We start from the raw sequence: 27,334 nt of genomic DNA, 5'->3' as shown, positions 1-27,334 counted from the left end.
TTTATCCCATAACATAAAGATGGTACTTAAAAGATCATCGTCCACATGAGCCTGAAAGCAACAAACCATGGTCATGTGAATGCGGCCGGTACCACACTCTGTGGACAGCAGCTATAAGCCACTTGCCATTGTAACTACGCACGATACCCCAACATGGCATTGTCAGCATTTTAACATGGTGGCTACCCAGCCACCCTGTAATGCTGCTCAGTAAGACTGGGCCGAGGTGGATGGGAGGACCAAGAATAGGAGTCAGCACTGGGGTAGGGGGAGTGGGGAGCTGGCAGCTGCCCAAGAATGCTGGGCCTGGATAGAGAATAAGCTTTTCCTCAGCGAGACATGTCAGAATTGTTTCCAAACACTGCTAACAACAGAAGAAAGCAAGCCACTGCTGGCCCAAGAAACAAAGCTGTAAATGAAAATGTCCATCAATTGGCAACTTTTATTGGAGTTATTCTGTTTCACATAGCACAGAATCTCTTCAGAAGAAAAACACACACCAAAGGAAGGGATCAGGACAATACAGACAGACCAGTCGCTCTCCCAAGGGTTTTCCTCAGCCAGGTAGCTAAGAAGGCCTTCTTTGCTTCTTCACATTTGAGTCAAGCAAGCTAGAGAGAAGGGGGTTAGAGCAGAGATGGCGATTTTCTGACTAACAAATAATGTAACAAGTAATTTATTTTCAAGGTATGCCAAATATCCCCGCCTCAGTTCTGTGGGAACATTTGTCCCTGACAAAACTGGAGGCAGGGAAGAGTATTTGGTACATTTGGGGAGGGCAGGTGAATTTAAAGAATTTTCAGGGGGTCCTACCTTTTTAAAGACAAGGTGGCCAAGGGTTTTCCCTTCTCTTTCACACAAACAAAAAAAGCCTTGCTGACACTTCAAGCAACAGCTTAGCTGCTCCCAGCTATTCTGCATTCCTGGGATATTCTGCAGGTAAAACACTCCCCATCCAATTCTTTAAATTTGTCCGCCCCTGAAGATTAATACAATCTTTGGGGCATTTTTTTTGCCACCAAAACTTGGCCCAGCACTAGTTATTTAAGAAAAAAATATTAATCAGAAGAAAGGGGGTGATTGTAAGGAAAAGGGGTAGCAATTGGGGAGGCTGTTCACAAGAGCACTTAACATGGATTAGCTACTCCTTAATGCACTTATCCACCATTATTCATTTTGTAAGCAGCATTATAAATAGTGGCAAATGATGGACTACTCGGAATCTTTCAAAAGACATTTGAGGTGGATATTCTAATCTATTTTAGCAATTGTGAGAACCCTCTATGTTAGTTAATAAGGAACAAAAAACATAAAGCAAACAGAGGGCTGGAAGGACACTCCCACGAACATGCACTGTAAGAGTGTGGAATAAGCCACCCAGACTTTAACTGTGCTCATCATGAGAATGCAGCATGTTAAGAGTCAACACGTTACATTAACCTGAAAATGTAACTTCAGTAGTTCTAACAACATAAAGAGCAGCCCTGCTAGTTCAGACCCCACATTCCAACTAGTCCTGCATCCTTTTTTTGACAGTGGACAGTCCAGTATTTCTGGGAAGCTTTCGAACAGAGCTTGAAGGCAACCCCCACCCACGACCCATTTGCCCCCCAGAAACTCAAGTTTAATGGCATCCTGCCTCTGAGCATGGATGTTCCATTGAGCTATAATGGCTAATACCCATCAGCACACCTTGTACTTATAGATAGATCTAACTTGCAACTTATGGTATCAATGGCAAGAACAGAACTGCATGTGAATGGTTTTGTACCCCAGAATAATGCACTCTGGAGTATATGATTTGTGGTTGTATGAACACACTCCCCAACTGCATTTATAACTGCCTGTAGGGTATGATTCACTGGTGTCTCTAATTTTTAGGTGGGATGTATGTGTTAAATAAGCTTACAGAAGGGGCCAGTGCTTATAATAGTGCCTAACAGAAATGCAGGAATATTCTATGTTGGTCTCATGTTTACATTCTTGCAAATGTATTTGTCTATCCACAGACACCATGAACATGGATATTCTTTGACCTTGCCTAAAGCTACTTAATGAGTTCATGGCAAAGCCAAGATTTGAACAGCTACTGGGTCACAGCCCAGCTGCTTAGCCACCACGCTACATAGCTCAATAGGGTGTGAAGGGTCTTAGTAGGGATTACATGTACGTCTTCATGGCCATTGGTTCCCCATCATTGCCCATTACTCCTTGAGGTTTTGGTTTGGTTTTGTTTTTCAGATTGTGAAGCTTCAGGGTAAGGGGAAAAATCTGGATAATATTTGAGCCCTTAGGTTATGGTAGGCTAAAGATTATTATTTCTTAAATGAAATCATAAAAAGAATTTCTTTCCACCACTCAGCGACCCCCACCCCCGCGGCTATTTTTTGCTTGTTATCATTCCTGCTTCTCATCATCTCTGAGGTAGATTTCACATAGAGAAACGGAAGAAAGGTGATGAGTTGGAAGAGATGTGTTTTCAGCCCTGTGCCATAGAATTTGGCTCTCTTTCCCCTCAGAAAATCCCCAAATAATCAGGTAAATAATGTGATTTATGAGGATGGAATTTTTCCGTGGCTAATTTTCAGGGTGAATGTTAGGGAAGGTTCACAGAAGATGGCTGCCAAGCGAAGGCCTCTTTAAATAGCTCTGTTCAGTGAGTTGTGAATGCATGTACAGAGACTCGCCGCATTTACAGGGGACTTACTCCATACTACCACAGGGTTTTTGATTTGGGACCATTTGCCGAGGTGCTGAGAGAACTGCTCAGCCTTTGCGGTGAGCCACCACACACAACTAATCTGCACTGTGGGGATAACTTAGTAGGAGAGCTTTAAAATGAGCAGCTCCGTGTGGCAGCTGCAAGAGGTATAACAGCCCTTCATTATAAAAGGTATGGGAGAAGGATGGCAAATGGGGATAGCTAACGGGGACGGGGTGGGGAGTTTGATCTGTCCCACAGAGGCAGCTCTCCCATGAGGTAAAGTGAAGGAATTCCCTCAGGCTGATTTGGGGTGCCAGTAAAGGGCAGCAGAGTGGGAGACAGGCAGAGCTAAGACAACATGGAAGTCCTCCTGTTCTCAAATAATCACGATGCATGGGAGATTCACCCCCCGAGTTCCATTTGCGGTTACTTAAAGTGGAAGCGGGGCAGGAGGCGGCCGGAGAAAGTGTGTGCGTGTGTGGGCAGGGTGTGTGCGCGCATGTAAATAACCTGAAGAACTGCCCAAGGGCTCACTTTCCAACAAGATATCTCTTGTTTCCCAACTGAGCTGTGGCCCAGGTAGGAAGTCACGGGCTACAGGAGAAGAGCATGGTTTGCAAGGGAGAAAGAGTTGATATCTACAAATTCTGGTTCATATAAGCTTTCTATCCCTCTCCTTTTACTGCAGGGTTGGGGAACCTCTTTCAGCTCAAGGGCTGAATGCCATTTTGGAGGAGCTCTCGCAGACCACAGTAAAAGGGGCGGGGCCAAAAATGCCAGCATATTTTAGTTTAAAGCGCTTACTGCCAGTAACTAAGCTTTCAAAGAAGCATTTCAACCTTTTGGAATGGGGAGAAAACTGCATGAAAGCCAGGAAACCCTAGTCAATCAGCAGTCAGGGGAAAGGGGATGTGGAGGGCTAGGTTGGGACCCCAGGTGGGCCAAATTGGGACCCCAAACCTGAAATTGCCCACCCCTGTTTTAATTCATCCTACAGGGGCACAGCTAGCTGCAGGGACACAGCGGCCCTCAAACAGCCTGCCCTTGGAAAGTCTTATAACTGTCCTGATGCAGGAGGGCAGAAGCATAGCCAGTGAAGGGGATGCAGGATACACCAGCTAAAATAACATCCCAGAACAGCCATTCCATTTACAAGGGGCTTGGCTGTGGCTTCACGCAGTACTCAGCATGGCCAAAGGGGAGAATCCAGTTCCAAATGAGAACCAAGATGCTGGTTCTGGCTCTTGGCAGGTGGGCTCCTTAATGCAGCGTCCCCTAACCTAGGGATGATGGAAGTTGTAGTCTAAGATATCTGGAGGGCACCAGAGCTACAGCAACTGTTCAACCCTCCTGGCTTCCAGTGACAGCCATGCCAATTAAGGTCCTTTTTTTACATGCAATACCCTAGGTAGGTGATTTCTAAAACTGGTCTTAGATCTCAGAAGGGATTAATTTGAACCTGGTGATGTTCTTAGAAACTGTACACATAAATAGAACAGACATCTTGCAGAGGAACGAGGCCTGAGACCAGCTGAGACCATATTCCCATAATGCCTGGCCTGTGTTCAACTTTTGCTGGTAGTGGGGTTTGTATTCCTCCTCACAAAGGAGCTAATAAAATCTCGGAGACTGGAAATAACTCTGGCTAGGAGAAATACAGCCAGGGTGAGTGGGTGTTAAGTGCAGGAGGGAAGCAGTGGGCAGAGGAAAGGGTCGGCACCTCTCCCACTGCCAGCTATTTCCCCATGTGACACCACCTGCCCGTCCCTGGTTTTCCAGTGGTTTGGTGGCAATTCACATTTGAAGACATGGGTCTGCTGCTGTTATGTCGAGTTCCACCCTCAGTATAGGCAGTTAAAGAATTATTAAGTTAAAGAATTCAGTTAAAGAATTATTAAGATGTTAGTGCATGGAACGGGAAGTGAAAGTTGGATGAAGGGCGGGGGGATGTAGCAATTTGCAATCTCGACAAGAGAATGATCAGAGTTAAGACAATGATGAGGAAAGTGACAGGTTAATTATGGTTTCAGGTCTTCACAAAAACAAGCTGTGGTGGACTACAATTGGTTTTCAGGGGTAACAGAGTCAGAATAAAGGAATTACAAATAAATGAACTTTCTATTCTATGTCTCGTTTTTTAATTCTGTCCTCCTCTTAGTTCCCATAGACTGGGATCTACAAGGACCCATGTCTATTTGCCATTTGGCATCCTGAGACCTTGGGATAAGGCAGGCTATAAATCTCAACACATACATTTGTTAATAAAGAACCTGGTGATAGGAAGACAGTTGCCTCAAGAGAAGAAATTCCGTGCAGCTTTTTTTCCCTTTCTTTTAACCAAGGCCGGATGTATGGTCAAGCTGTTTTCAAAGAGACAGTTCTCACAATACAGAGGCACCACATATCCGGAAGCAAGAGGTCAACCAGAACATGCCTGTTGTTTTAGATCAGTATAGCAAAAGATATGCTTGATAAGGCCAGAAAATGAGAGAGAGAAAGAGAGAGAGAGAGAGAGAGAGAGAAACAGTGGATGTCAGATATCAGAAAGGTGTTTACATTTATGTTGTTGTCAAAAACAGGGTCAACATGCTGTCAATGCAGGAGAATAATTGAGGCAGAATGTGGTGAATACAATTTTTGCTATACGGGAACTATCTAAAGCAAGGTGAGAAGTTGGTTATGAGAAAGGTGGAAAACAGTCGCCAAAAGAGAACACAGACAGTCACGTGGGGATGCTTCCTGGAGCTCTACCCAAGTCAGAGGTCCACAGTTTCTTTCAAGAAACCAGCACAGAGGGGAGGGGGAGCTCCTTGGGGTGGTGGGGAGGAAGCTTTGTGTGTTATAATGTCCAGTGCAGTAACATAAGAATGTCCATGCTACACCTCTGGAAGCTGGCTCTATTTCTCAGCAGCATCATTAAAGGTGGGCTTTTAATGTAAAAGACCAAGACGAAGACACTTGGACCAGCAGCTGGAGGCCAAGTCTTTGTCCAATAAATGACCGACCCAAATGCCCTTCTCAGCAGCTGAAAAGGTGGGGAGCTTTGCTCCACTTGAATACTCCTGCACGAGATGGGCAAAAAATTAAACCATCTGATTTCTTACACCTGAGTGACAGGCGATGCCCTCAGTAGGCTGGAGTTCATCTGTCCATTCCCCGACCCCCAAACACGCAATCATAGGTGATTTCTCACTCATCCTACCCTGAGATCTTCCAGACACACCAAAACTGAACCATGCAGACAGAGCCCCCCAGAAGGCAATCTCAGTTCTGAGTATTCAGATGGGGTGGGGGCTGTGCCCTGCTAAGCGTGGTCCAGGCATATTTCTCGCCCGCTCACCCACCTCCATAGCTGGTTCAAGCAATGGAGAAATATTGCAGGCCCTACTCTTAATGAGCAGGAAGGAGAGGAAACCCACTTTGCAAACCAAGGCAAAGAGGAGAGGACAAAGGAGAGGCAAAACTCTTCACGGTTCAGTCCACCGGAGACTTGGAGGTATTTTAGAGAGAGCCCCTGTTGCTCCACCACTTTTCATGCAGCATCCAAGAAGGGTGGGGTAGGGTGAGGTGGACAAGTCTCATTAAGGAAGCCAGAAGAGGAAGGACGGTGGTGCAGGCCTTAGATCTTACTGTTCTCCAGGTGTGAATCAATGTGTTTTATCAAAGCATCGTCCGGGTAACCAATGGGAAAGGCCACCTGGCAGAGGGGGCAGCTTCGGATGTCAGAGTCCACCGTCTCCATCAGCAACTAAGGAATACAGGGTTGGTGAAGGAAGGCAAATTAGAGAAAGGTGTCATTTAAAAGAAAAAACAAAGCTAAAAAATATGTATTATTTGTTAATTAAATTAGTTCTCAAAGTATTCTGAAAAGCAGAATACTGATTTGGTCCTGATCTGCAATGCCTCTGTGTAAGGACTTGGCCAGTCACAAAAATCACTGAGTGGAGGTGAAACTGATTTGTTCCTAAAATGGATAGGCTTCTCTTACATGGTAACAGGGAAAGCACAGGAGTGGCTCTGGGAAACTCCCACAGGGGGATGCAAGACACTGTGAATTGTGCTTTTTATGTATGTGTATGACATGGCGGAAGTCGAAGAGTATAATCTAGGAGCATCTCCCAACACTTGCTATCAGCTGTAAGAAGAAAAACCATAGATAATTTAAGAATTTGCTACCAAATGTAGCAACCACCTGTAAATTTAGATCTAAAACTTTTAATGTATGAATAATCTTTGAAAAAAGGGTATCTGCACACAAAGCATGTTGGGAATAAAAATATAGAATGAAAATATGTTGATTATCTAACAGTTAGTTAATCAAAATATTTTCATTTTATATTTTTATTCCCAACTCTTAGTTTCAAAGATATACAAAAAACAAAGGCAGCCAGGTTGGCCATAAGAAAAATTCCAACATCCATATGGTGTAATGCATTTATTAGGCCAACTTAAAGATCACCAAAAATGTACAAGCTTCTGGGAGCTCCAGATGTCTTAATCAGGCAAGCTAGTACAAAAAGCAGGTTCCTTCACTGATCAAACCTGTCTGGTCCACCCAGGATGGAGATGGCTTTGAGTTAACAGCTGGATTTTATATTTTCAAAAATGGAGGACCAACAGTGGCCTGCTACTTTCTTGTTCCCAGCGGTCCTAGGGGCATTGAAACTTAAAACCATCACATCACCTAGCAGAGTCCAAGGCAAATGTCTGCAAACCCTCCTCCTCTGAATTCTCTTAAGACACTAGCACTCTTCAGGCACTTGCCTGAATGTGTGAAGGCTTAAACTGGGTAGAGAGTCAGGGCCGTGCAAGCTCCCCCCGGCCTCCACCCTCAGTTCAGACCTTGCTGTGTTGACCTGTGATCCCGTGGAGAGTTCCACTTGTGTTCAAGCAAACGCGAGTAGCGCTCCTGTTCAGATCTTGCCAATTCAATGGCAAGGTCTGGACTGAGTGGGGCCAGGCCCCAACCTTCTACCCATTTTAAGCCCTCACGCATTCAGGAAAATGCCTGAGCGGGACTTCTGGCTATGCAGACTAAAACATCCAGTCAGCCTTTCCTCCCACTCCTATCGATTCCCTCCACCCTTCCAACCTGCTTTTTGTAACATCTTGCCTGATAAAGAGATTTGGAGATCCCGAAAGCTTGCACATTTTTCATGAACTTTGTGTTAGCCTAATAAAGGTATTAAAATATATTGTTTTCAAAAGGTCATTCATCATTTACATTTTTATATTCTAAGGTTGCATTACTCCAGAAGACCAAGGATGCTTCCACACTAGTGCTGTTTAGGTGGTATTCTCCCATGACCTGATGCCACTCGTTTTGCTCCAGTTAATTCCCAATGCATTTATCAATGTGATATTACTCCCTTTAACCTCCTGCAGCATCTATCCCCACAGTCACCATTAAAACTAGGTGGTGTGTTATTGAAGGGCAGCCTTTGGCCAACCTCTTCTCTTTTTAAAAACCTGGTAAGACATGTATGTGCATAAGCCATCATGCGTGTTTAAGCCTGCTGAAGAAATCATTCATTAGTTCCCTGCCCCCCACCAAATGTGTGAGTTTGCACATATTCCTGCTTGTCATTATGTGTGAACCAAACCAATGTCCAGAAGATCCAAAATCTCCTGATTCTTCAGGTAACTGGATGACTTCTGCTGCCACTACTTATATGGAGATATCATAATGATTGTAAGAAAAAAGTGATCAAGTGCTGGAGGCCCCCGCTCCCTGATTTAAAAGGGAATGTTGGCAGGCACAACTGGCAGGGCCTTTTCAGTGGTGGCCCCATCCTTATGGAATGCCTTTCCACAGGAGGTACACCTGGCACCCTCACTATTTTTAAATGGGCTTTAAAGACCTAGATGTTTCAGTACAGTTTGAATTGATACGGGTATACATGTTATAGTTTTAACTGTCAGAGACTGAATGGTATTTTAATGCTGTTGCTTTAGGTTTTTTTTATATGTGTGTGTGTGTGTGTGTGTATGTGTGTGTGTGTGTGTGTGTATATATATGTATGTATGTGTATATATATATATATATATATATATATATATTCTATTTCTCTATCTCACTACAGTATTTTACATAAATTGTAAAAATATCACCTTAAACCAGGGCATCTGCTATAATGTTCATGTGCATATATACACTCAAGCACACAAATATATAAAAATGGCAGAGCCAGCAAAAGGACAGCATTTTCAAACAGAGCCTGGTGAAGGGACAGGTAACGGAGAGGGGTCACCTACAGTATGTCATGAACTACACCTTCAAACCAGGTGATACAATAGCACCACATTAGTCCACACTTCAAGGGATGGTGCAACTATTTTGATGCAAGCTCTGAAACCAGGGTGGGGAAACAAAGTGGGATGGTCATCAAAGCCTGAGGGTCTTCCAGAAACATCATAAGAACTTCTTGTTTGGGTGGGAGTTCAATGGCCATCGTTAAATAGGTACAGGAGATTTTAATTTATTTTATGATGTCATAGATACTTTACCTCATTGGTTTTACAAAACTGTTTGTTGCTCAATGTATTGTCATTTGCCCTGAAATTGAAATAAATAGATCTCCAAGGTTTTGTCTATATATAGTTCCAAGATGGCTGCTTCACCACAGAAACATCGGGCCTCAGAAGCATTACTCATTCCCTAACTTGATTCAGCCTTTGGCCTCTGACACTCAAATGCTCAACATTCAAATACTCACCACAAAACCCTTTGAAAGTCTTACAAACCCTTGGTTTGTAAGTAAAGTAAACTCAGGCAACGTAAGAATATCTATGCAGATGCATGTAAGCGATTCTGGACAGTGCATTTGAACTGGGGCGAGGGAAAGGCACAAAACACACATGTTGCTTACATTGATTGAGGGCCAGGACTGGGCATGTTCAGCTCTGGAGTACGAGGCATCGGTCCGGTGTGTGGAGGCGTCAGGGATGGGGAACCCTGCACAGAAGGACGCACAGCGGATGCCCCCTGCTTCGGGGCTGGGGGGACTTGGGAGGGCCCAGTCGTCTTCGTCCGAGGACTGCTTCTCAAAGCGCAAGTGCTCTTCGAAGGCGTCTCTGGCGTAAACCTCGCCATAGGGACGGTGCTTTGGTAAGGTGGACGCTTCTGGCTGCAGCCAGAGAGAGCGGTTCTGTTGGTACAGAGCCGCATCGCTCACCTCCGAGTAGCTCCGGCGGCCTTGGAAGCTTGCTTTGATGTGGTGGCTCGAGGGTTTGGAGTAGCCCAGATCCATCACGCTCCTCTCGCCACCCGGAGATCTGTGTTGCGAGCTGATAGCGGGAGACGAGCTGTTTGGGGCCGGCGAGCAGCGCTGCTGGGCGGGAGACTGGCTGGGTGGCGGGGCCGGGGACCGACGCTGCGGGACGGGAGACTGGCAAGGAGGTGGTGCTGGGGAACGGCGCTGGTGCGCAGGCGACTGGCAAGGTGGTGCCGGGGACCGTCTCTGCAGGGCTGGAGACTGGCATTGGGGGGCGGAAGGTCTCCCTTGCTGAGCTGGGGAAGTGCACTGAGGAGCCGGAGAGCGGCGCTGCTGGGCGGGAGAACGGCGCTGGGAATGGGGAGAATGGCGCTGACCTGGAAAGGTTCAGGAGCAAGCGTGAGAAGAATCATACTGTGGAAGGAGTGGATATTCTGACGCTGCATCACACACACACACACACACACACACACACACACAGAGCTGTCTGTCTTCCACAAATTGCCTGCGCAGCAAAACAACTCCCAAACCACCTCACCTGATTTGTTCCAGTAGGAGGTCGCTTGAAAACCCATGGCCCGGAAAGCAACACTTACATCCCTAGTTAGTTAGTTTTACCCCATTTTTAACAGGGGATGTATGTTGGATGTAGCAAAGGCAACACTGGCATAACCCACTGACTTGTTCCCACAATAGCAGTGGGCACGAACCCACGAAGGGGCTGTCGGCTTGGTCCTGCCAGAGGACCAAGAGGAGCCTCTCAACTCCTGCGAGTTTGGGGTTTGCTTATGCCCAGGATCAGAATTATCATGAAGTGAAATGGATTAGTGAAGTAGGATTTCTTTCTTTCTTTCTTTCTTTCTTTATCTATTTCATTTCGTTTCTACACCGCCCCATTGCCGAAGCTCTCTGGGTGGTTCACAAAAATTAAAACCACAGAGTGCAACATACAACAATATAAAATATGAACACTTAAAACGACAATATAACAGTACAACCAGAATAAAACCTAGCAGCAATGCAGAGATTTAAAATACAGATTTAAAACACCAGAGCTAAAAGATTAAGAAGCTAAAATGCTAAAATACTGGGAGAATAAAAAGGTCTTCACCTGGCGCTGGAAGGAGAACAACATAGGCACCAAGCGAACCTCTCTAAGGCATTCATTCCAAAGCTGGGGGGCCACAGCAGAAAAAGCCCTCCTCCTGGTAGCCACCTGCTACCAGTGAAATATGGGGTAAAATATATATAGACTGCACACACACACACACACACACACACACACTCCTGGTCTCACTTTAGGAACTGCAAGTTATCCACAGTCATAGCTTTATGCCCAAAGCTCCATCATCCTCTGAACCGCTACCAAATCCTGCAGATACCCAGCCTTCTCTCTCTCCCCTGCCCCACTCACCACCATTGATGGCCTGCTCTTGCATAAGCGTCCGGAGAATCTGGCTTTGGAGAGAACTCAGGTTCCTCAGGTGGCATAACTCCTCGGTCAGCTCTGTGTAGGCAAGGGCCAGGTTTACCCTAACGAAAGAAGAGAAACGGGGACAGCCCCAAAGGCATGTAAGTTACAGCTTCTGCAATAGGAGACAATGGAGTCTGAGGGTGGAAAATGAGCTGGTTTAATTCAGAAACTCCCCAAGTAGCTGGTCAGACTAGGGCAGCCTTCGCCAATGTGGTGCCCTCCAGAAGACTTGGACTACAACTCCCATGCTGTTTTGAGCAATGCTGGGAGTTGTAGTCCAACACATCTGGAGGGCACCAGGTTGGGAAAGGTTTAACTAGGGCAGTGCAGAGGTTCATACTGACAGGAGGGCAGCCTATCAGTAATTCCCTTTGTGGGGGAGGGTGGGCTTATGAAGGAGGAATCCACCAGTAGGGGAAGTCCTACGGCCTCTCAGCCTGTAACATGGTTAAGGGAAGCTCTGAAAAAGGGCCTATTCTTCTCAGTATTTAAAAGCCATAAGCCTGTCTTCTCACGTGGGAGATATTAAAAATACACACGAGTGGTTGTGGTGCTACCTCTGAGGAATCTAAACAAAAGGATGCCTTGCAGCCTGTTCTAAGAACATAAGAAGAGCCCTGCTGGATCAAACCAAGGGTCCATCTAGTCTAGTATTCTGTTCACAAGTGGCCAACCAGCTGTCAATCAGGAACCCACAAGCAGAGCATGAGCGCAACAGCACCCTCCCACCCATGTTCCACAGCAACTGGTGTACTGCCTCTGGTACTAGAGGAAGCATATCACTATCAAGACTAGTAGCCATTGATAGCCTTTTCCTCCAGGAATTTGTCCAACCTCCTTTTAAAGCCATCTAAGTTGGTGGCCATCAATACATCCTGTGGTAGTGAATTCCATAGTTTAACTATGCACTGTGTGAATAAGTCCTTCCTTTTCTCTGTCCTGAATCGGCCATCCAAGAAGCTTCGTAGGATGACCCTAGGTTCTAGCATTTTGAGAGAGGGAGAAGAATGTCTCCCTATCCACATTCTCCACACCATGCATAACTTTGTAGACCTCTATCATGTCTCCCCTTACCCTCCTTTTTTCCAAGCTAAACAATCCCATCTGTTGTAACCTTCCCTCACTTCTACCTTGCAGGGTTGAAGGTGCAGACACACCATTTCTCACACCACCCCACAGTGGTAAAAATAGAATGATAAATAATTTGTTTAATATTGCTATGCTAAATTGACATTTTCCTCTCCTTTCCTGATGCTCCAAATTTTGGTTGAGGAAGACTTTGAGATACCATGATTAAAGGTTAGCAAAATATCTCATCCTGTCTAACGGTAGGGCTAATTCTTTAGGGTTTTTTAGAAGGAGGATCACTCAACCATGCAACCTCTTAGCTACAGTCTGCAGGGACCGTAGTTCACTGGCTGAGTGCCTGCTTTACTCACAGAAGGCTCATGGTTCAATCCCCAATATCTCTACTTAAAACGATCCCAGACCGCTGTATTGGGGAAGAACCTCTGCCCAGAGTTCTTAGAGCGCTGCTGCCAGTCAGAGCAGCTAAATGGACCCAGAGTTTGGCTTAGTACAGACAGCTCCACATAATCAAAGAGGTATAGTCCAGGAACAGATTTTACCACCTCATCTGTTGTTTGTGTCAACTAGGTCATTATGTGGTTGCTTCCTGCACAAACATCATCTGGTAACTTTTATGTGGAAAGGAACCATGTATTTTGTCCCACACACGTAGGTCCTTCTGATTCATTACTGAATCAGTGTGGGAAGAAACTGCAGGGAAGCAGTTCCCACACCACTCCAGTAACACAACACAACACTGCAGCAATTTGGGCCACAAAGGAATCTAAGGAGCTGGGGTGGAGAGTGATCACAGTATTCACAGCGTTAACCTGAATGAGTTTCTCATCATTGGTAGGGTAAACCTAACAATGCCTTTGCATCCAAACCGCAGGCATGGATCCAAAGAACCATGTGCACAAGGAATATAGCCACAGGGTCATGCAGTGTTATAATAATATGTAGGTTTTGTAGTTATTGACATGCTTCCTTGCTTCGGCAAGAGGTTGTACAAGGACAGTATCTTTGCATTTAGTTTCCCTTTTTCTACACAATGCTCTAGTGCAGGGGAGGACAGACTTCAGGCTTTGTTTTTTACTAGAACCTTGAGGTCCACCTAGGGATGTATGAGAAATTTGTTTCAGGTTTTGTTTAAAATCAGTTCACACCTTCCAAGCCAAACATGGACTCAAATGCAAACTGAAGCTGGTACATTTCTGAGCTTGCAACGTGATTCGCAGATCCTTGCTGATCTACTGCAAATCACCCAGAGATCTACCAGCAGACCCCAATCTATCTTCTGCCCACTCCTGAACTAGCACAAAATGGGAAACAGCCAACCACATACACCATTTCTACTTTCCAAAGGTAAGAAACAACACCTTGCTTTTCAGAGCTCCATGGTCCCACTGATGGTAGGAACTCAAAGCCAATTCACTATGAAACTCATAGAAGCTCCAACCAGCTGTGGTGGAAAGCAAAGCAAAATCGCAGCAGATCATGAAATGATGGCACTAGTAGCTTGCAGCCAGCAGGACCAGGAGGCAAAATTGGGTAGGTTCCCTTCCCTTGTGTTTGGCTGAATAGTGTTGTTCAGTTTTTCCTGAAGACAGGTTCCCGTTTCAATTTTTCATCCCTCTGCTTAATCATTTCCAATTGGTCAGTGTTAAAAATTCTCAGTCCCCGATCCTGAATTGTGCTCTAACCAGAAATGAGGCCATATCATTCAGAGCAGGGCTTCTGGCCCACATTCAGGTATGCCACGGCTAAGAGAAGGATGCAGAAGTCCATCCCTGTGAACACAATAACGTTAGCACAAAGGGATGATGTGGAAACTCTTCCTCCCTTGAGGGGCTGACCCACTGCCCATCAACGCCCTGACAAAATCATCAACTCTCGCAAAAGTCTTGCCCTGAACTTCCATGTCACCTTGAAATAACATATTGGGTACGTTTATGAGAATGGAGAACCTGTCTGATGAGGTTACCAAAGGCATGTCACCAGGAGGACATCTTGCACTAAGAAAGCCATCGAGTTAAACTGAATGGCTGTGACAAGAGGGGGGGAAGACATGCGAGATGGGGTGCACCTAACTCCAACAGACAGCTACTCCCTTCCTGTAGATTTGTCGCCAATTGTCTCTTCAATGTTCCCGAGGGGGTAAAAAAAGGATGATTCAGTTCTGCCAAAAAGAAAACTAAATTGTATTCTTTTTCGCTCCTGAGTTTAGAACAGAACAAACTCCCCTTTGAAGATGTGATAGTTTCTCCCAATGTTTTGAAGATCTGGTTGAGGGGTTTTGACAGGCCATGAAATGAAATGCCTTGAAATATGCGATTATGAATGACCGCCATAGTCTGACAAGCAGTGGTGCAATGCACATGAAAACAAAAAAAAAGAGCACCTCCAAACTGGGGCAGAGGATGTAACCTCTTACCTCAGCATGCATGTCTGTCTCTAAGATGGTCCAGCTAGAGCAGCCTTCCCCAACTTGGTAACCTCCAGAACTTTTGGACTACAACTCCCAGCATTCCTGACCATGCAAGGTGGGGCTGATGAACACTCTAGTCCAAAACATCTGGAGGGCACCAGGTTGGGGAAGGCAAACCTAGATTCTCCTCTGTAGCTTTTTATTTATTTATTTATTCATTCATTTCATTTCTATACCGCCCAATAGCCGAAGCTCTCTGGGCGGTTCACAAAAACTAAAACCAAACAACACACAATAAAACAATTTAAAATATATAGAACATTAAAACCACAATATAACAATACAACCACAATAAAACCTAGCAGCAGTACAGGAGTTTAAAATACAGATTTAAAACAGCAAAGATAAAAATTTAGAAAGCTAAAATGCCTGGGAAAATAAAAAGGTCTTCACCTGGTGCCGAAAGGAGTACAATGTAGGCGCTAGGCGAACCTCACTAGGGAGCTCATTCCAGAGCCGGGGTGCCACAACAGAAAAAGCCCTCCTCCTAGTAGCCACCCACCTCACTTCCTTTGGCAGGGGCTCACGGAGAAGGGCCGCTGATGATGATCTTAAGGTCCGGGCAGGCACATATGGGAGGAGGCGATCCTTCAGGTAACCTGGCCCCAAGCCGTTAAGGGCTTTGAATGTTAACACCAGCACTTTGAATCTACAGTATTTTGTAGCTACAGTAAAAGGTGGACTTTTACCACACAGAGTGCCAGCTTTAGAGCTCAGTGCCCTCTCTTCTTTCAGCCTTGACCTCCACATTTATTTATTTAATAAATTGTATCCACTACTTCCCACCCAATCTAGGTCTCCAGACAGCCAGTGGCCCTGGCTGGGGATGATGGGAATTGCAGTCCAACACGCCTGGAAGTTTGGAGAAGGCCAGCTTAACGAAATCAAGAAAACAGAAGGAGGTGAGCATCCAAAGTAGATCACAAAACAGTAAGACCCTTAAAAAGATGGATAGGGGAACACCCGAGTAACATTAAGAACAACAGACCAGGTGCCCCACTTGTAAGCCATTTTGCAGAACAGCAGCACTCTCCCACAGATCTAAAATCTTGGGCACTAGATAAGCTTGACATTATTTTATGTATTTATTAGATTTATTAGCTGCCCATATAGCCGGCTATCCAGCCACTCTAGGCAGCGTACAATATGAATAACAACACAAAATACAACAAATTTACATAATCAACTGAACAAAACAACATTACTCTAAAAAACCCTAACCCACCCCAAATGCCCACCTGAACAGCCAGGTTTTCAAAGCCTGGCAGAAGCTCATCAAAGATGGGGCATAGTGGAGGTCATTAGGGAGGGAATTCCACAGAGTGGGGGCCACCACAGAAAAGGCCCTCTCCCTAGTCCTCACCAGCCTAGATGACCTGGCTGATGGGACAGACAGAAGGCGTTCCGAGGCCGATCTCGTTGAGCTGCATCCCTGGTGTTGCTGGAGGCGCTCCTTAAGATAGACTGGGCCAGAACCATACAGGGTTTTAAAGGGCAATGACAACACATTTCATTGGACCCCCAAAACAACTGGTAACCAGTGCAACTCCTTCAGCACTGACGTGATGTGGTCTCGCTGACAGCTGCCTTTAATCAGGCGGGCTGTCACGTTCTGCACCAGCTGCAACTTCTGAACCGTCTTCAAGGGTAACCCCACATAGAGCGCATTACAGCAGTCTAGGCGAGAGGAGACCAGGGCATGTACTATTGATGGGAGCAGATGGTCGGGAAGGTAGGGGCGCAGCCGCTGTATCAGATGGAGTTGGTACAGCACCTAGGCTCATGGCTGACAGCTAAGCCTCCATGGACAGCTGGGAGTCTAAAATGACCCCCAGGCCACGGACCTGGTCCTTCAGGGGCAGCTGCACCCCATTCAACACCAGGTCAACCTCCCCCAACCTCCCCTTGTCTCCCACCAAAAGTACTTTGGTTTTGTCAGGGTTCGGTTTCAGCTTATTCCTTCCCATCCGTTAAACAGGAAAAAAATCTGTTGAGGAGAGAAGCTGAGTGGATTCTGAGACTGAACTCTCTCTCTCTCTCCATGCGGTTTAAATGAAGACCTTGAATTTTTACCACTCTTATGACCTGTGGGTGATTTACACACACTCCCTAGCTACAACAGTACAGTCAAGTTTTGAGACTTTGGCTAGATTACATCAACATGGAAACACCTGATAGAGCCAGAAAAAAATGGGTCAAAAAGTACAAGATAGGATTTAGGTAATATCTTTTCCATTCGCCAGTGGATTGACACAGGAGACAATCTTTTGCTGTGAAAAAATTCTGCAGACTTTTTTTCTCTGGTAGGTATGAACTTAAATATTATTCCTAGCAATAAGGCAGGGTTTATACGGTTTTAAAAATAATTTTAAAAATAATGTTATATATGCATAAGCCTTTGTGGCAATTTGTATTTCAATAATGTTTTAATTATGTGCATTGTCCTATCTGTACTTTTTATTACCATTAATGTTACAGCCCCTTGAAGAAGGCCTAAAAATAAGAAAAGGGCCAAAACGTGTTGGGCTGCCTACAATAAATGTATTTTTGCATCCTGAACACCCGTGTCTCTTCTTTGTGATTGGCTGAACAAAATGCCAAGTGTGTCAAGGAAACAAAATATCAAGGGTCCACAAACGCGGGCACGGCTGGCAAGCGCATCTTTCATGCCAATGAGAGTGAGCACAAGGGAGAGTCCCCACCTTTCTCCTGAGCCTAAAGTAAGGTGGGGACTTTCCCTCACACCACCCTGACTTTAGACACGCTTGAAAGGCCCCTTCCCGCTGGTTTCTGAGTGTCTCTGAGGCTCACCAATGTGTGAGAGAGTGTCCTGCCCTCCTCTGGAGCCTGAAGACAGGGAGAGGATCTCCATGCCCTCACCTTTGCACCAGCTGTGGAAGCACCAGGGAAGCAGCGAGACTTCCAATGGAGGAAATGGCTGCTTTGAACATTTTCATCTGTTTCTCTGCAAAGGGTTTTAAACTCCCCTTCCCCGCCTGCTGCAATCCTGATAATTATCCTGGCAAATCTGGCTGTTGTTTGCGTGTTTTTTTAAAAGTACACTTTAAATGCAAAGAGGCATTTAATGTGACGTTTGGCTCTGAGACTCAGCATGACAGAAGCAACTTCCCTTCCCCAGCTAAATTAGGGAGGGTGACAGATGCTGAACACCCTCCACCCCGCAGTCATGCTATACCTCGAGCTCAGACAAGACCCCATCCCGCATTTAGCTATTAAGGTCAGCCAAACTGTGTGGTTCTGCAAAACAGGCCATAAAACTACATCTTTGTCAACCAGCAAGCAATGACAATATATAGCTTAAAAATGTATTAAAGCACCCCCTAGACAGCTGCCTCAGTGTTTAAAATGTGGGCCATAACTATGCCAAACTCTGCTGGAAGAACGATGTGCCTTGCTGGACTGAAAGGAGTCCTCACTGCAGCCTGAAGTGGTATAGTCACAGGCTTACCACCTCAGTGGGAACTGGACCTGAGAGTCCGCCCTCAGGCCTCTTATCATTACCTCAGTTCCCTGGACAATTCTCTCTCCCAAGCTCTGATCCTAGACATGGGCAAGGCCTTCATTTCTTAGGCCTCCTGCTACTTAGGCCCTCGTTCCCCCTTCCAGGTGACCTCTGGCCCTGCCCTTAGGTTCAACAAATGGCAGCTGGAAACCTTCAGAACTTGACCAGCGCAGCCACAGGCAATTAATGGGTCTTCTCCTTTACGTTGGGATAACTAAACCAATCACCGTCAGAGGCTTAGGCTGTTCCCGGACGAGGCTTTTATCGCACCTCATCCACAGAATTTTACTGAGCGTCCAGACTACGTCATCTTCAATTTGTAGCCGTCCCATGTCTACCAACCGCTTTTTTGGTCTTTCTTCTTACCAGAAAAAAAACTCTGTTAAGCACAAAATATGAAATAGCTGCTAGGAACCCTCCATCCGGAAGCACCCCGAGTTCAGACTTGTCCACTCTTTATCTGACAGAGGCTCCTGTGTGTTTCTGTCAACTTTAGAAGGTCTTGAACCTGGGTCTTTGGCTTCAGCAGCCACTGGGGCTTCCTTGTTCTTACAAACAAAAGGTCCATTCTTCTTTGCAGGCAGGCATGGACAACCCCAGCCTTGGTTCCTCTGCTAGCTAAACACTAGAAAACTTCTTGAAGAGAAAGGTTTCTGGGCCAGGGCCAGGGCCAGGCCTTATAGCCTGAGCAACAGTCCACTTGGCCTCCCTGTGCATCTCAGCCCCTTTTCTCTCCTGGCCTGTCTTTGGCCTTGCCCCATTTCCTTTCTCATGCCTCAGTTCCTGCACCTAAGTTCCCAGAAGCTGTGCCCTTGACTAGGTTCCCCTTTGGTGTTGGTAACTACAATCCAACTGTCTCCAAGGCTCCTCACCATAACTTAGTACTTAGCCTTGACTTTGCCTCCAGTTCCCTTGTCAGCTTGGTTGGATGGATGCTCCTGTGGTTCCTGACCAGCCCCCATTCACAATGTCTTTGCAACTCCCCATGGACTCTTATGCATGCCCCCAGAACCTGCCCCCCCTCCCCAAAACCCTCCACTTTCTGACCCAAATATACCCATCAGGCAGTTCTAATGTTTTGTTTTGTTTTTAAATGAAATTTATTATACAACCAACAACACACACACACACACACAACATCATCAAATGAACAATAAAAAGTCACCAAACTATACACCAAAAATACTTTCAAGAAATGGACACCCCTCCCTGTATAAAGCTCATACCCTTATTCTTCTCAACCTTCCATAAAAGAATTATATATAGATGAAAATTATTGTCAATACACCAAATCTTTCCATAGATTTAAATATTGGTGTACTACATTTGTCAGTATTCGTATTAGCATGAGAAATAAATGGATGCCAAATTGCATAAAAGTTCTAATGTTGGATTACTGCAACACCCTTTGATGACCCCCTGGAAATTTCAGCTAGTGCTAAATGCTGCTGTAGGACCCCTGACCAGCACCAGGGAAGAGGAGCACGTCACTCCCTTGGTGTTTCAGCTGTACCTCATGCTGGCCTGTTTCTGGGAGCAATTCAAGATGCTGATTATTCCCTTACTGGCCCTTAATGGCTTAGGGCCACAATATCTAAATTTGCAGGGGTGAGCAACTTGTGGCCCTCCACATGTTTTGGCCTGCAATTCCTATCATCACTCACCATTGGCTATGCTGGCTAGGGCTAATGGGAGTTGTAGGCCCAAACATCTGGAGGGCTACAAGTTGCTCACCCCTTATCTAAGGCATTACCTCCCCGCATCTAAATCTGCCCATCCTCTTAAGCTGGGTTGATGGGAGTGCAGGAGAGGGCCTTTTCTGTTGTCAGTGGTCCAGTTAGGTAATTTCATACTCTAGACTTAATGGACTTACAGATGGTAAATAAACAAAATAATGTGTATTACTTCATATTTCAAAATCTGGTAAACCAGCCCTGCCATGCTTGGGGACCCTCCCTGCTCATTCTGCTGTTATCTACCCAAAAGCCCTGCTCTGATGCCACCCCTGCCTGTTGTGGCACCTAGGATGTGGAAGTCTTAAGACATTTTTTTTTTTCTGGCAAGCTTTTTGTTGATTTGCTGCCTAATAGACCCTTTCGGTTTTAATTTTGGTTCTTCCCAATTATGGTATTTTAATTTTTAAAAATCGCTGTTTGCATATTTCATGGACACTCAACAAGTGCAGTTTCTTCCCCACCACAGAGCTGCAGAGATAGAAAGCACTTGTTAGAATTTCTCTGCATCATGCAGTAGTTACAGAACCAGTCACCTCTGTCAAAAAAAGAAGCTGCAAACACTACAGCAGTGCTGCCATATAAGCACTGCATGCAAGTCTGCCTTAAGGATGGATCTTTCTCCTCTCACACCCAGACATTCATCTATGGCACCTGCTTGCTTTTTGTTTTTTAAAGATAGAGGCATATTGCAATATATGAGAATAGGTTTCTAGCCCTCATGATCACAGGAGAGAGAAAAAAATCTCCAGTGCTTATTCCATTCTTAAGAGAGTAGAACTGCTGCAGCTGTGGTTTTGTAGCCTCAACTGCAACCAGCAGCAGTCAGCACTGAATACACAACTGTGTGGTCTAGCTACATGCTTGGTTAAGCTTCAGTTCACCTAGAAACTGATGAAACCACAAACTTTGTATTTCAAGGCCCCGATCCAGAGAATGATGGGTGTAGGTAGGCTGTATGCATACTGCTCATGACATGACGACGCAGGCTGGGTTTGTTTCAGGATGGCTTGTTGTGACTCCAAAGCCAGTGCGGTTTCCTTGGCGTGGTTTGTTAACCATGCACAAGCCACCCTGAGAACCCATGGCTTGTTGTTGGGTTGTTCAGGGTGGCTTGGCATGATGTCTGAACCCAGCAGAGTAGCTTGTACGTGTTCTGTTGGAAACGGCCACAGAGCCACCTGGCAAGAGCAGCGAAAAACCCGGCCACTCCATGCAGTACCCTCCGCCCCTTTACTTGACAGCAACCGGCGTTATCCCCTTGTGAGCCGAGTTAGTGCAGCTATGCATGTATACATGATTAACTTACCTCTGGGTAAGCACGCGTACCCCAATTCAGAACCATGGCAATTTGGGAGGGGGAGTGGGGGAAAAGTCTCATGGTCCCAAAATCGGGGCACACATACTTACCTAGAAGGCAATCATGCACACGCTCATAACTGTGCTAAGAAGAGTAATGGGCTGCAAGGAGCCACCAAGGAGGCTTTTTTTTTTTTAGTGTTAAAGAAAGAAAATAAATAAAACTCTCAACCACCTCATCCTAAAAAGTAAGTTAGGCCACCCCAGCTCCACTCCAAAGATGTGGCATATATATGTCAACACAGGTGCTTCGGAAAGCAAGAAATGGGGGCGGGGAATCTCATCACAGCAGAAGTATAGAGGAGTTGGGCTGCAAAGGCCCCTAGGATATGTGCTGAGAGCGGGCCGGAGGACGAAGGGGGAAACAAACCATGGCAAACCAGAGATCACCTGATTGTCTGTCGGCAGCAGCGTGGCTGAGTGAGCGATTTACCAACCCACCACGGCTTGTTTTCAGCATGGCTTATCGTGACGTGCGAACTGGCCCACCATGTTGGTCATCCTTACAAATAACCCTGTAAGGTAGGCTAGTATTATTATCTACACATTACTCATGTGTGGGAAAGACTGAGGCTGTGAGATAGCAATTCACTTAAGGCTACTCAGAAACTTCATGTATGAAATGTGAAGTGAGCCAGAGATGTCTTGCCCTTAACCACTTTGCTACTTCATCTCAACGTTTATATAGTTCACAAAATTATGCACATGGAGACTGAACAGGAGAGCGCACAGGGGAACGTGTGTGGATTATGCAGTTGCACAATGCAGCTTCTGAACACTTGTGATCTCTGATCTGTACACAAAACCCTGCTTCACACTGCAGATTGTGTTAGCTGGATTGGTTCAAGTAGAGCTTTGGTCAAAGAAAAGCACAGGGCTTAGATGCAGAGCTGTTTTTCAAAAACCAAGGATCAGTGTTGGAATATGTGAAGGAATACGGATGCATCTGAGCATGTGTAGAATGAATTTTCATCCTCTTCCCCTCTCCTCTCAAGGAGCCATAGCCTCTCCACACATGTAGAATTAAGAACATGAGCTACCTGTGCCGTTCATATGGTGCACATGCTGATCTGAGCCCCAGCACTTAAAAATTAAAAAGCAAGAATAAGAAATCCAAAATACTGTACCCTGTTTTCCTTTTCAGTTCAGTTTGTAGACTTTCAATTTTAAAGTTTCACACCAGATTCCTCCATTGCCTTCTGTGAGTTTTGAGCCCTTTAAGCCAGACCACCCTTTATTAAACATATGGTAAACTAGAAGAGATGGGCTTATTTCTGATCACAACCCCAGATGTATGCGTTATTGCTAGCAAAGAGCAAAGAGCTAGTCACAAGAACAGAAGTGGAGGAGAGAGAATAGTGTGAAAATGTGCAGCCGGGGCAGAAGATGCTTTTGTGTTTCACACCCCAGATATTTTGCTCCCTTGCAGGAAACTAGAGCAAAACAAATGTACCTTTTGCAATTAGTTTCAAAAACAGAACAAGAGCTTTTCATAAAGTGGTGGTGTGATGTTCCTGATTAGGGTAAAGGGGAAATTGCAGAAAGTTAGATTTAAAAAATAATAATTGAAGCAAGGGCTCAAATAGATCTGTGGGGGGGGGGGTAGGAGGGGCGGGGGGGGGGGCTTTCTTAAGAGGAAAAACATTTTGGTTGCTGTATGAGCCAACACTGAACCAAATTTTCCAAAAAATTGTTTTGGGATATATGAGGCCTAGACCTCTGGGATGAGGATCAGACTGGGGACAGATTCACACATGCATCTTTACCACTCTTTACCACTTGGCTAACAGGTGAATGTGTGAACTGATGCCACAATGTGAAGCAATGAGAACACTCTCTCTTTGATTATCCATTCACACATGGTATATACATCACTGGATCATGAAATCATCAACAGATGAAGATGATGCATGGGTGTGTGAAGGAGGCTTCAGGCTGAGGGACGGTCCCATTACAGAGGTTTTCAACCTCCAGAATGTTTAGTTACTGAATTCTGCAGCTACAATTCCTTCCTGAAATCTTTTGGCTGCAATCCTATACCCACATACTTGGTAGTAAGTCTCATTGGACCCAATGGGTCACGACTTCTGAGCAGACATGTACAGGATCGTGTTGCAGAGAGCTTTGGCTATTGGGCCATATAGAAATAAAATAAATAAATAGTAACGCCAGCATGCGTTTTCAGACATTAGATTTCTAAAGTAATTGTGGATAGTTTTTTATGATTTCACGCAACCCCCAAGGTGGTTTACATCCTCAGTTAAGAAACTTAATATATTAAAAGGAACAAAGAGGTAAAAAGCAGAGCCATCTAAAATGCAATTGTACCGCAAAGGCAATAAAACCAAACCAAAATAAAAACCTGAAGACAGTCCAAATCCTTGATAAAACAAAAAAGTTTCTACTGGATGTCAAAAACCCAATATGGAGAAGGCTAAGGATGCAACCCTAAATACACTTACTTCTGAGTAGACATACATAGGATTACATTATAACTGGGCTTTCCAAATTAAATACAAATTAAAATCATGGCACAGATTGCTATATACTTACACTTGACAATCTCCACACTTATAGGCATTCACGATTTTTTAAAAAACAGACAAAACACCCTGTCATAGAACCAGCTTAAAAATACTAGTTCCTTTTAAGAAAACCCACCAAAAATCTACAAGCTATACAGCATCCTTCTCTAAAAATATTAATTTGTTTGTGCCTGTCATTTAATTATTTTAATTGGCAGTCATTTTTTATTTTTATAAGGTGCAGAGAGACAAATTAATTTGTTAATAAAATATTGAAATCTCCAGCTTGCCCTTCCCAGAGGCTTAGAGTGGGCAAGTTTAAAAATGCATGCCTATAAGAAGATGGATATGCATGCGTGCATGCGCGCGCACACACACACTCTTCATTTGGATTTGTTGCTTCCAAATGAGAATGAACTTGAATCAGTCTTTCAAACGCAAACAAACCTTGAAACAGACACAGAAATAATGAGTTTACTATTCCGAGATTGTTTGGGGTGATGCGGGACAGTCAGGCACAATGCTCTTGTTGTGCTGCGCCTCTAATGGTCTTAGCCCTGCTCTGAGTGTTTATGTCTTCCAGGGCCAGACTGATGGTTCTGAGGAGCAGGACTTTTTCTGAACCGTTCTATTAATTGGAAAATTGCATCTGGCGATTTTCCAGTTCACGGAGGGGAAGGGGCAAGTTCGCATGAGTTAGCTGCTCCTGTCCTCTCCCTTCATAATCAGCACACTCCAGGAAACAAGGCTTCAGGGTGACTCTATTAGTTAATGACTGTCTTCTTTACAAATGCAGATGCTAGGAAACTCTCAGACTGTATAGAACCAGCTAATCCACACATCTAGTGGAAGTGGAAGTTGCCAGCAGTTGGCCATTAACTTCACGGCCAGGCTTGCTTTGCAGGGATGCCTCTCCCATAGGCATCCTACCACATAGAGGGAACTACATAGAGGGTGGCTCTCTCCTACATTGGCTTCCACGAGTGGCCAACCTGGCGGAGTGTCTGACCCCTGCCCCTAACTTTTCCCGCTTCGCTCTGTGACAGACCCTAGCATCCCTCAAGTCACTCCCCTCGCACTACTCTTCCTCTCCCTCTGAAACTTGAGTTCTCATGGTGGAGGAATGGAAGAGCCATTCAGGCTGGGCCAACTGTGTGGCAAGGTCTTGGGAAGAAAGTCTCACCATATCTGGGCTCACTAGGGAGAGTGCCTCTCTCTGTTCTTGCTGTTTCCATTCTAATTCCGAATCTGAGCCGCCAGACATCTCCACACACTCAGATTCATTCCTGACATCTCCATGGCTCACATGAGCAGACAGTCACGCGGTTGCTCACATCAGTGGTGTTTTTCCACAAGTACGTTCCAGAATATCACTGCAACCAACAAGCAGTTACAGTGGCCATCATTCTCTCTAAGGCAAGGGTGAAGATCCTCTGGCCCAGGAGCCAAATCCAGCCTGCTTGTGGTCCCAATCCAGCCCTCCAGAGTTCCCCAGACAGCCCCACACCCCTTTCCCCCAATCACCAATTGTTTGATGGTTTCCTGGCTTTTGTGCTGTTTTTTCCTCCATTCTAAAAGGTTTAAATATCTCTTCTAATGCATAGTTGCCAGAGCTTTAAGCTAAAATATGCTAACATTTTCACCCCAGACCCTTTGGTTTTTGGTCCTACCTATCACCGGAATGCAGCCTCCATGAGTTTCTCTGAAACTGAATTTGGCCCTTGGGCTGAAAGAGAACATAAGAAGAGCCCTGCTGGATCAAACCAAGGGTCCATCTAGTCCAGCATTCTGTTCACAGTGGCCAACAGCTGTTGACCAGGAACCCACAAGCAGGGCATGAGCACAACAGCACCCTCCCACCCATGTTCCCCAGCAACTGGTGCACATAGGCTCACTGCCTCTGGTACTGGAGGTAGCACATAGCTATCAAGGCTAGCAGCCATTGATAGCCTTTTTCTCCATGAATTTGTCCAACCCGCTTTTAAAGCCATCCAAGTTGGTGGCCATCACTACATCCTGTGGTAGTGAATTCCATAGTTTGACTATGTCCTGTGTGAATAAGTCCTTCCTTTTCTCTGTCCTGAATCTCCCACCAATCAGTTTCATAGGATGACCCTAGGTTCTAGCATTTTGAGAGAGGGAGAAGAATGTCTCCCTCTCCACATTTTCCACATCATACATAATTTTGTAGACCTCTATCATGTCTCCCCTTACCCTCCTTTTTTCCAAGCGAAACAATCCCAGCTGTTGTAACCTTCTCTCAACACCTTTGCTCTAAGGAGACTTGTCAGGCTCCATTTACATTTTTGGGAGAGCAGTGTTGTTGTTGTTTTAATTCTGCATCATCTGTGGAGAGTGATTTTACCTGGTTTCTCTTAAAGCTGCCTGTGGAGAAGGAGACCCACTGATTTCAGTGAGTCCTATTGATTTAAATGGATCTACTCTAAGCATGACTATGTCTGGATCCAACCCATTATGACATAAATAAAACCATCATTTATCAACATGTGATGGAATTTGACCGCTTAAAAAAAGTCATGGATTTCTTGCCCCCAAATCCTATAAAAATCCATGCGAGAAAAGAGCAGGGAAGGGAAGTTGGAGCAGAAAGCTGAGAGAGGAAATGTTGCAAAATAAGTTCAATAGTTTTAAAGCCACTCCCATCAGTAACAGTTATAATACCACGAGATTGGAACACACTTGATTCGGTAGTGCATGAAAACCGCAGTCACTGGAAAAACCTCATGAAAGTAAATTGGGGAAAACCGAAATTTTGAGGTAGAAATAGTGCCAAGACAACAGGTTGGGGAGTGCATTATTTGGCACATAAGTGAGCCGGGCATTACAGTATTGGGCTAAAACACTAGCGTAGATTGGCCGTAAGACTTGGTTCTAAGCAAATATACTTAGGATGGCATATGATGAATTGGATGCTAGTCCATGAGAGCTTATGCCACAGTACATCTGTAATGCCTTATAGCATAAGACTCTTGGTTGCTTTTGCTGCTACAGACTGTTTGGCAGGCCATAGGGAGCCCACGTCTTCTGGGAAACAAGTTGGTTAGTCCCTGAATCGCTGGGGACTTTACTGGTGGAGGGGTAACAGTGGTGGAGATCACACACATAAAAACACTCAACTCTCCTGGCATGTACTGAATCTGTTGCTTAAAATGTTTTCAATAAATGTATATGGACCAAATATTTCTGGTTTATGTATTCCATTCTCAGGGTTGCGCTCTAGAAAAG

At 45.2% G+C, this 27,334-nt stretch overlaps 1 protein-coding gene across 1 annotated transcript; it reads right to left on the bottom strand.

The window, feature by feature from the left end:
- Positions 1 to 4,709: 4,709 nt before the first annotated feature.
- On the bottom strand, positions 4,710 to 18,803 carry LOC146341094 (TANK-binding kinase 1-binding protein 1-like). Its single transcript, XM_084807321.1, has 6 exons — positions 18,676 to 18,803; positions 17,760 to 17,839; positions 14,317 to 14,386; positions 11,333 to 11,451; positions 9,574 to 10,295; positions 4,710 to 6,452 (listed from the first exon to the last, which is right to left on the bottom strand). Exons 1-6 carry the CDS (start codon positions 18,801 to 18,803, stop codon positions 6,324 to 6,326), a joined length of 1,248 nt encoding a protein of 415 aa, XP_084663447.1. The 3' UTR covers positions 4,710 to 6,323.
- Between the last annotated feature and the right edge of the window lie 8,531 nt (positions 18,804 to 27,334).

The sequence above is a fragment of the Heloderma suspectum genome, chromosome 6 (assembly GCF_057233095.1).
Source record: "Heloderma suspectum isolate Gila_16-S chromosome 6, 16-S_ref, whole genome shotgun sequence".
Classification (NCBI taxonomy): domain Eukaryota; kingdom Metazoa; phylum Chordata; class Lepidosauria; order Squamata; family Helodermatidae; genus Heloderma; species Heloderma suspectum.
The sequence above is the reverse complement of the archived record's forward strand: the minus strand, read 5'-3'. Positions and strand labels throughout refer to the sequence as shown.

Coding starts and splice junctions, on each gene's coding strand:
- LOC146341094 (XM_084807321.1), bottom strand. CDS start 18,803: ATGGGACGGCTACAAATTGAAGATGACGTAGTCTGGACGCTCAGTAAA. Junction 14,387..17,759: donor GGACACTCTCTCACACATTG/GTGAGCCTCAGA, acceptor TGTTATTTCAAG/GTGACATGGAAGTTCAGGGC. Junction 10,296..11,332: donor AGAGCAGGCCATCAATGGTG/GTGAGTGGGGCA, acceptor GAACCTTTCCAG/GTCAGCGCCATTCTCCCCAT.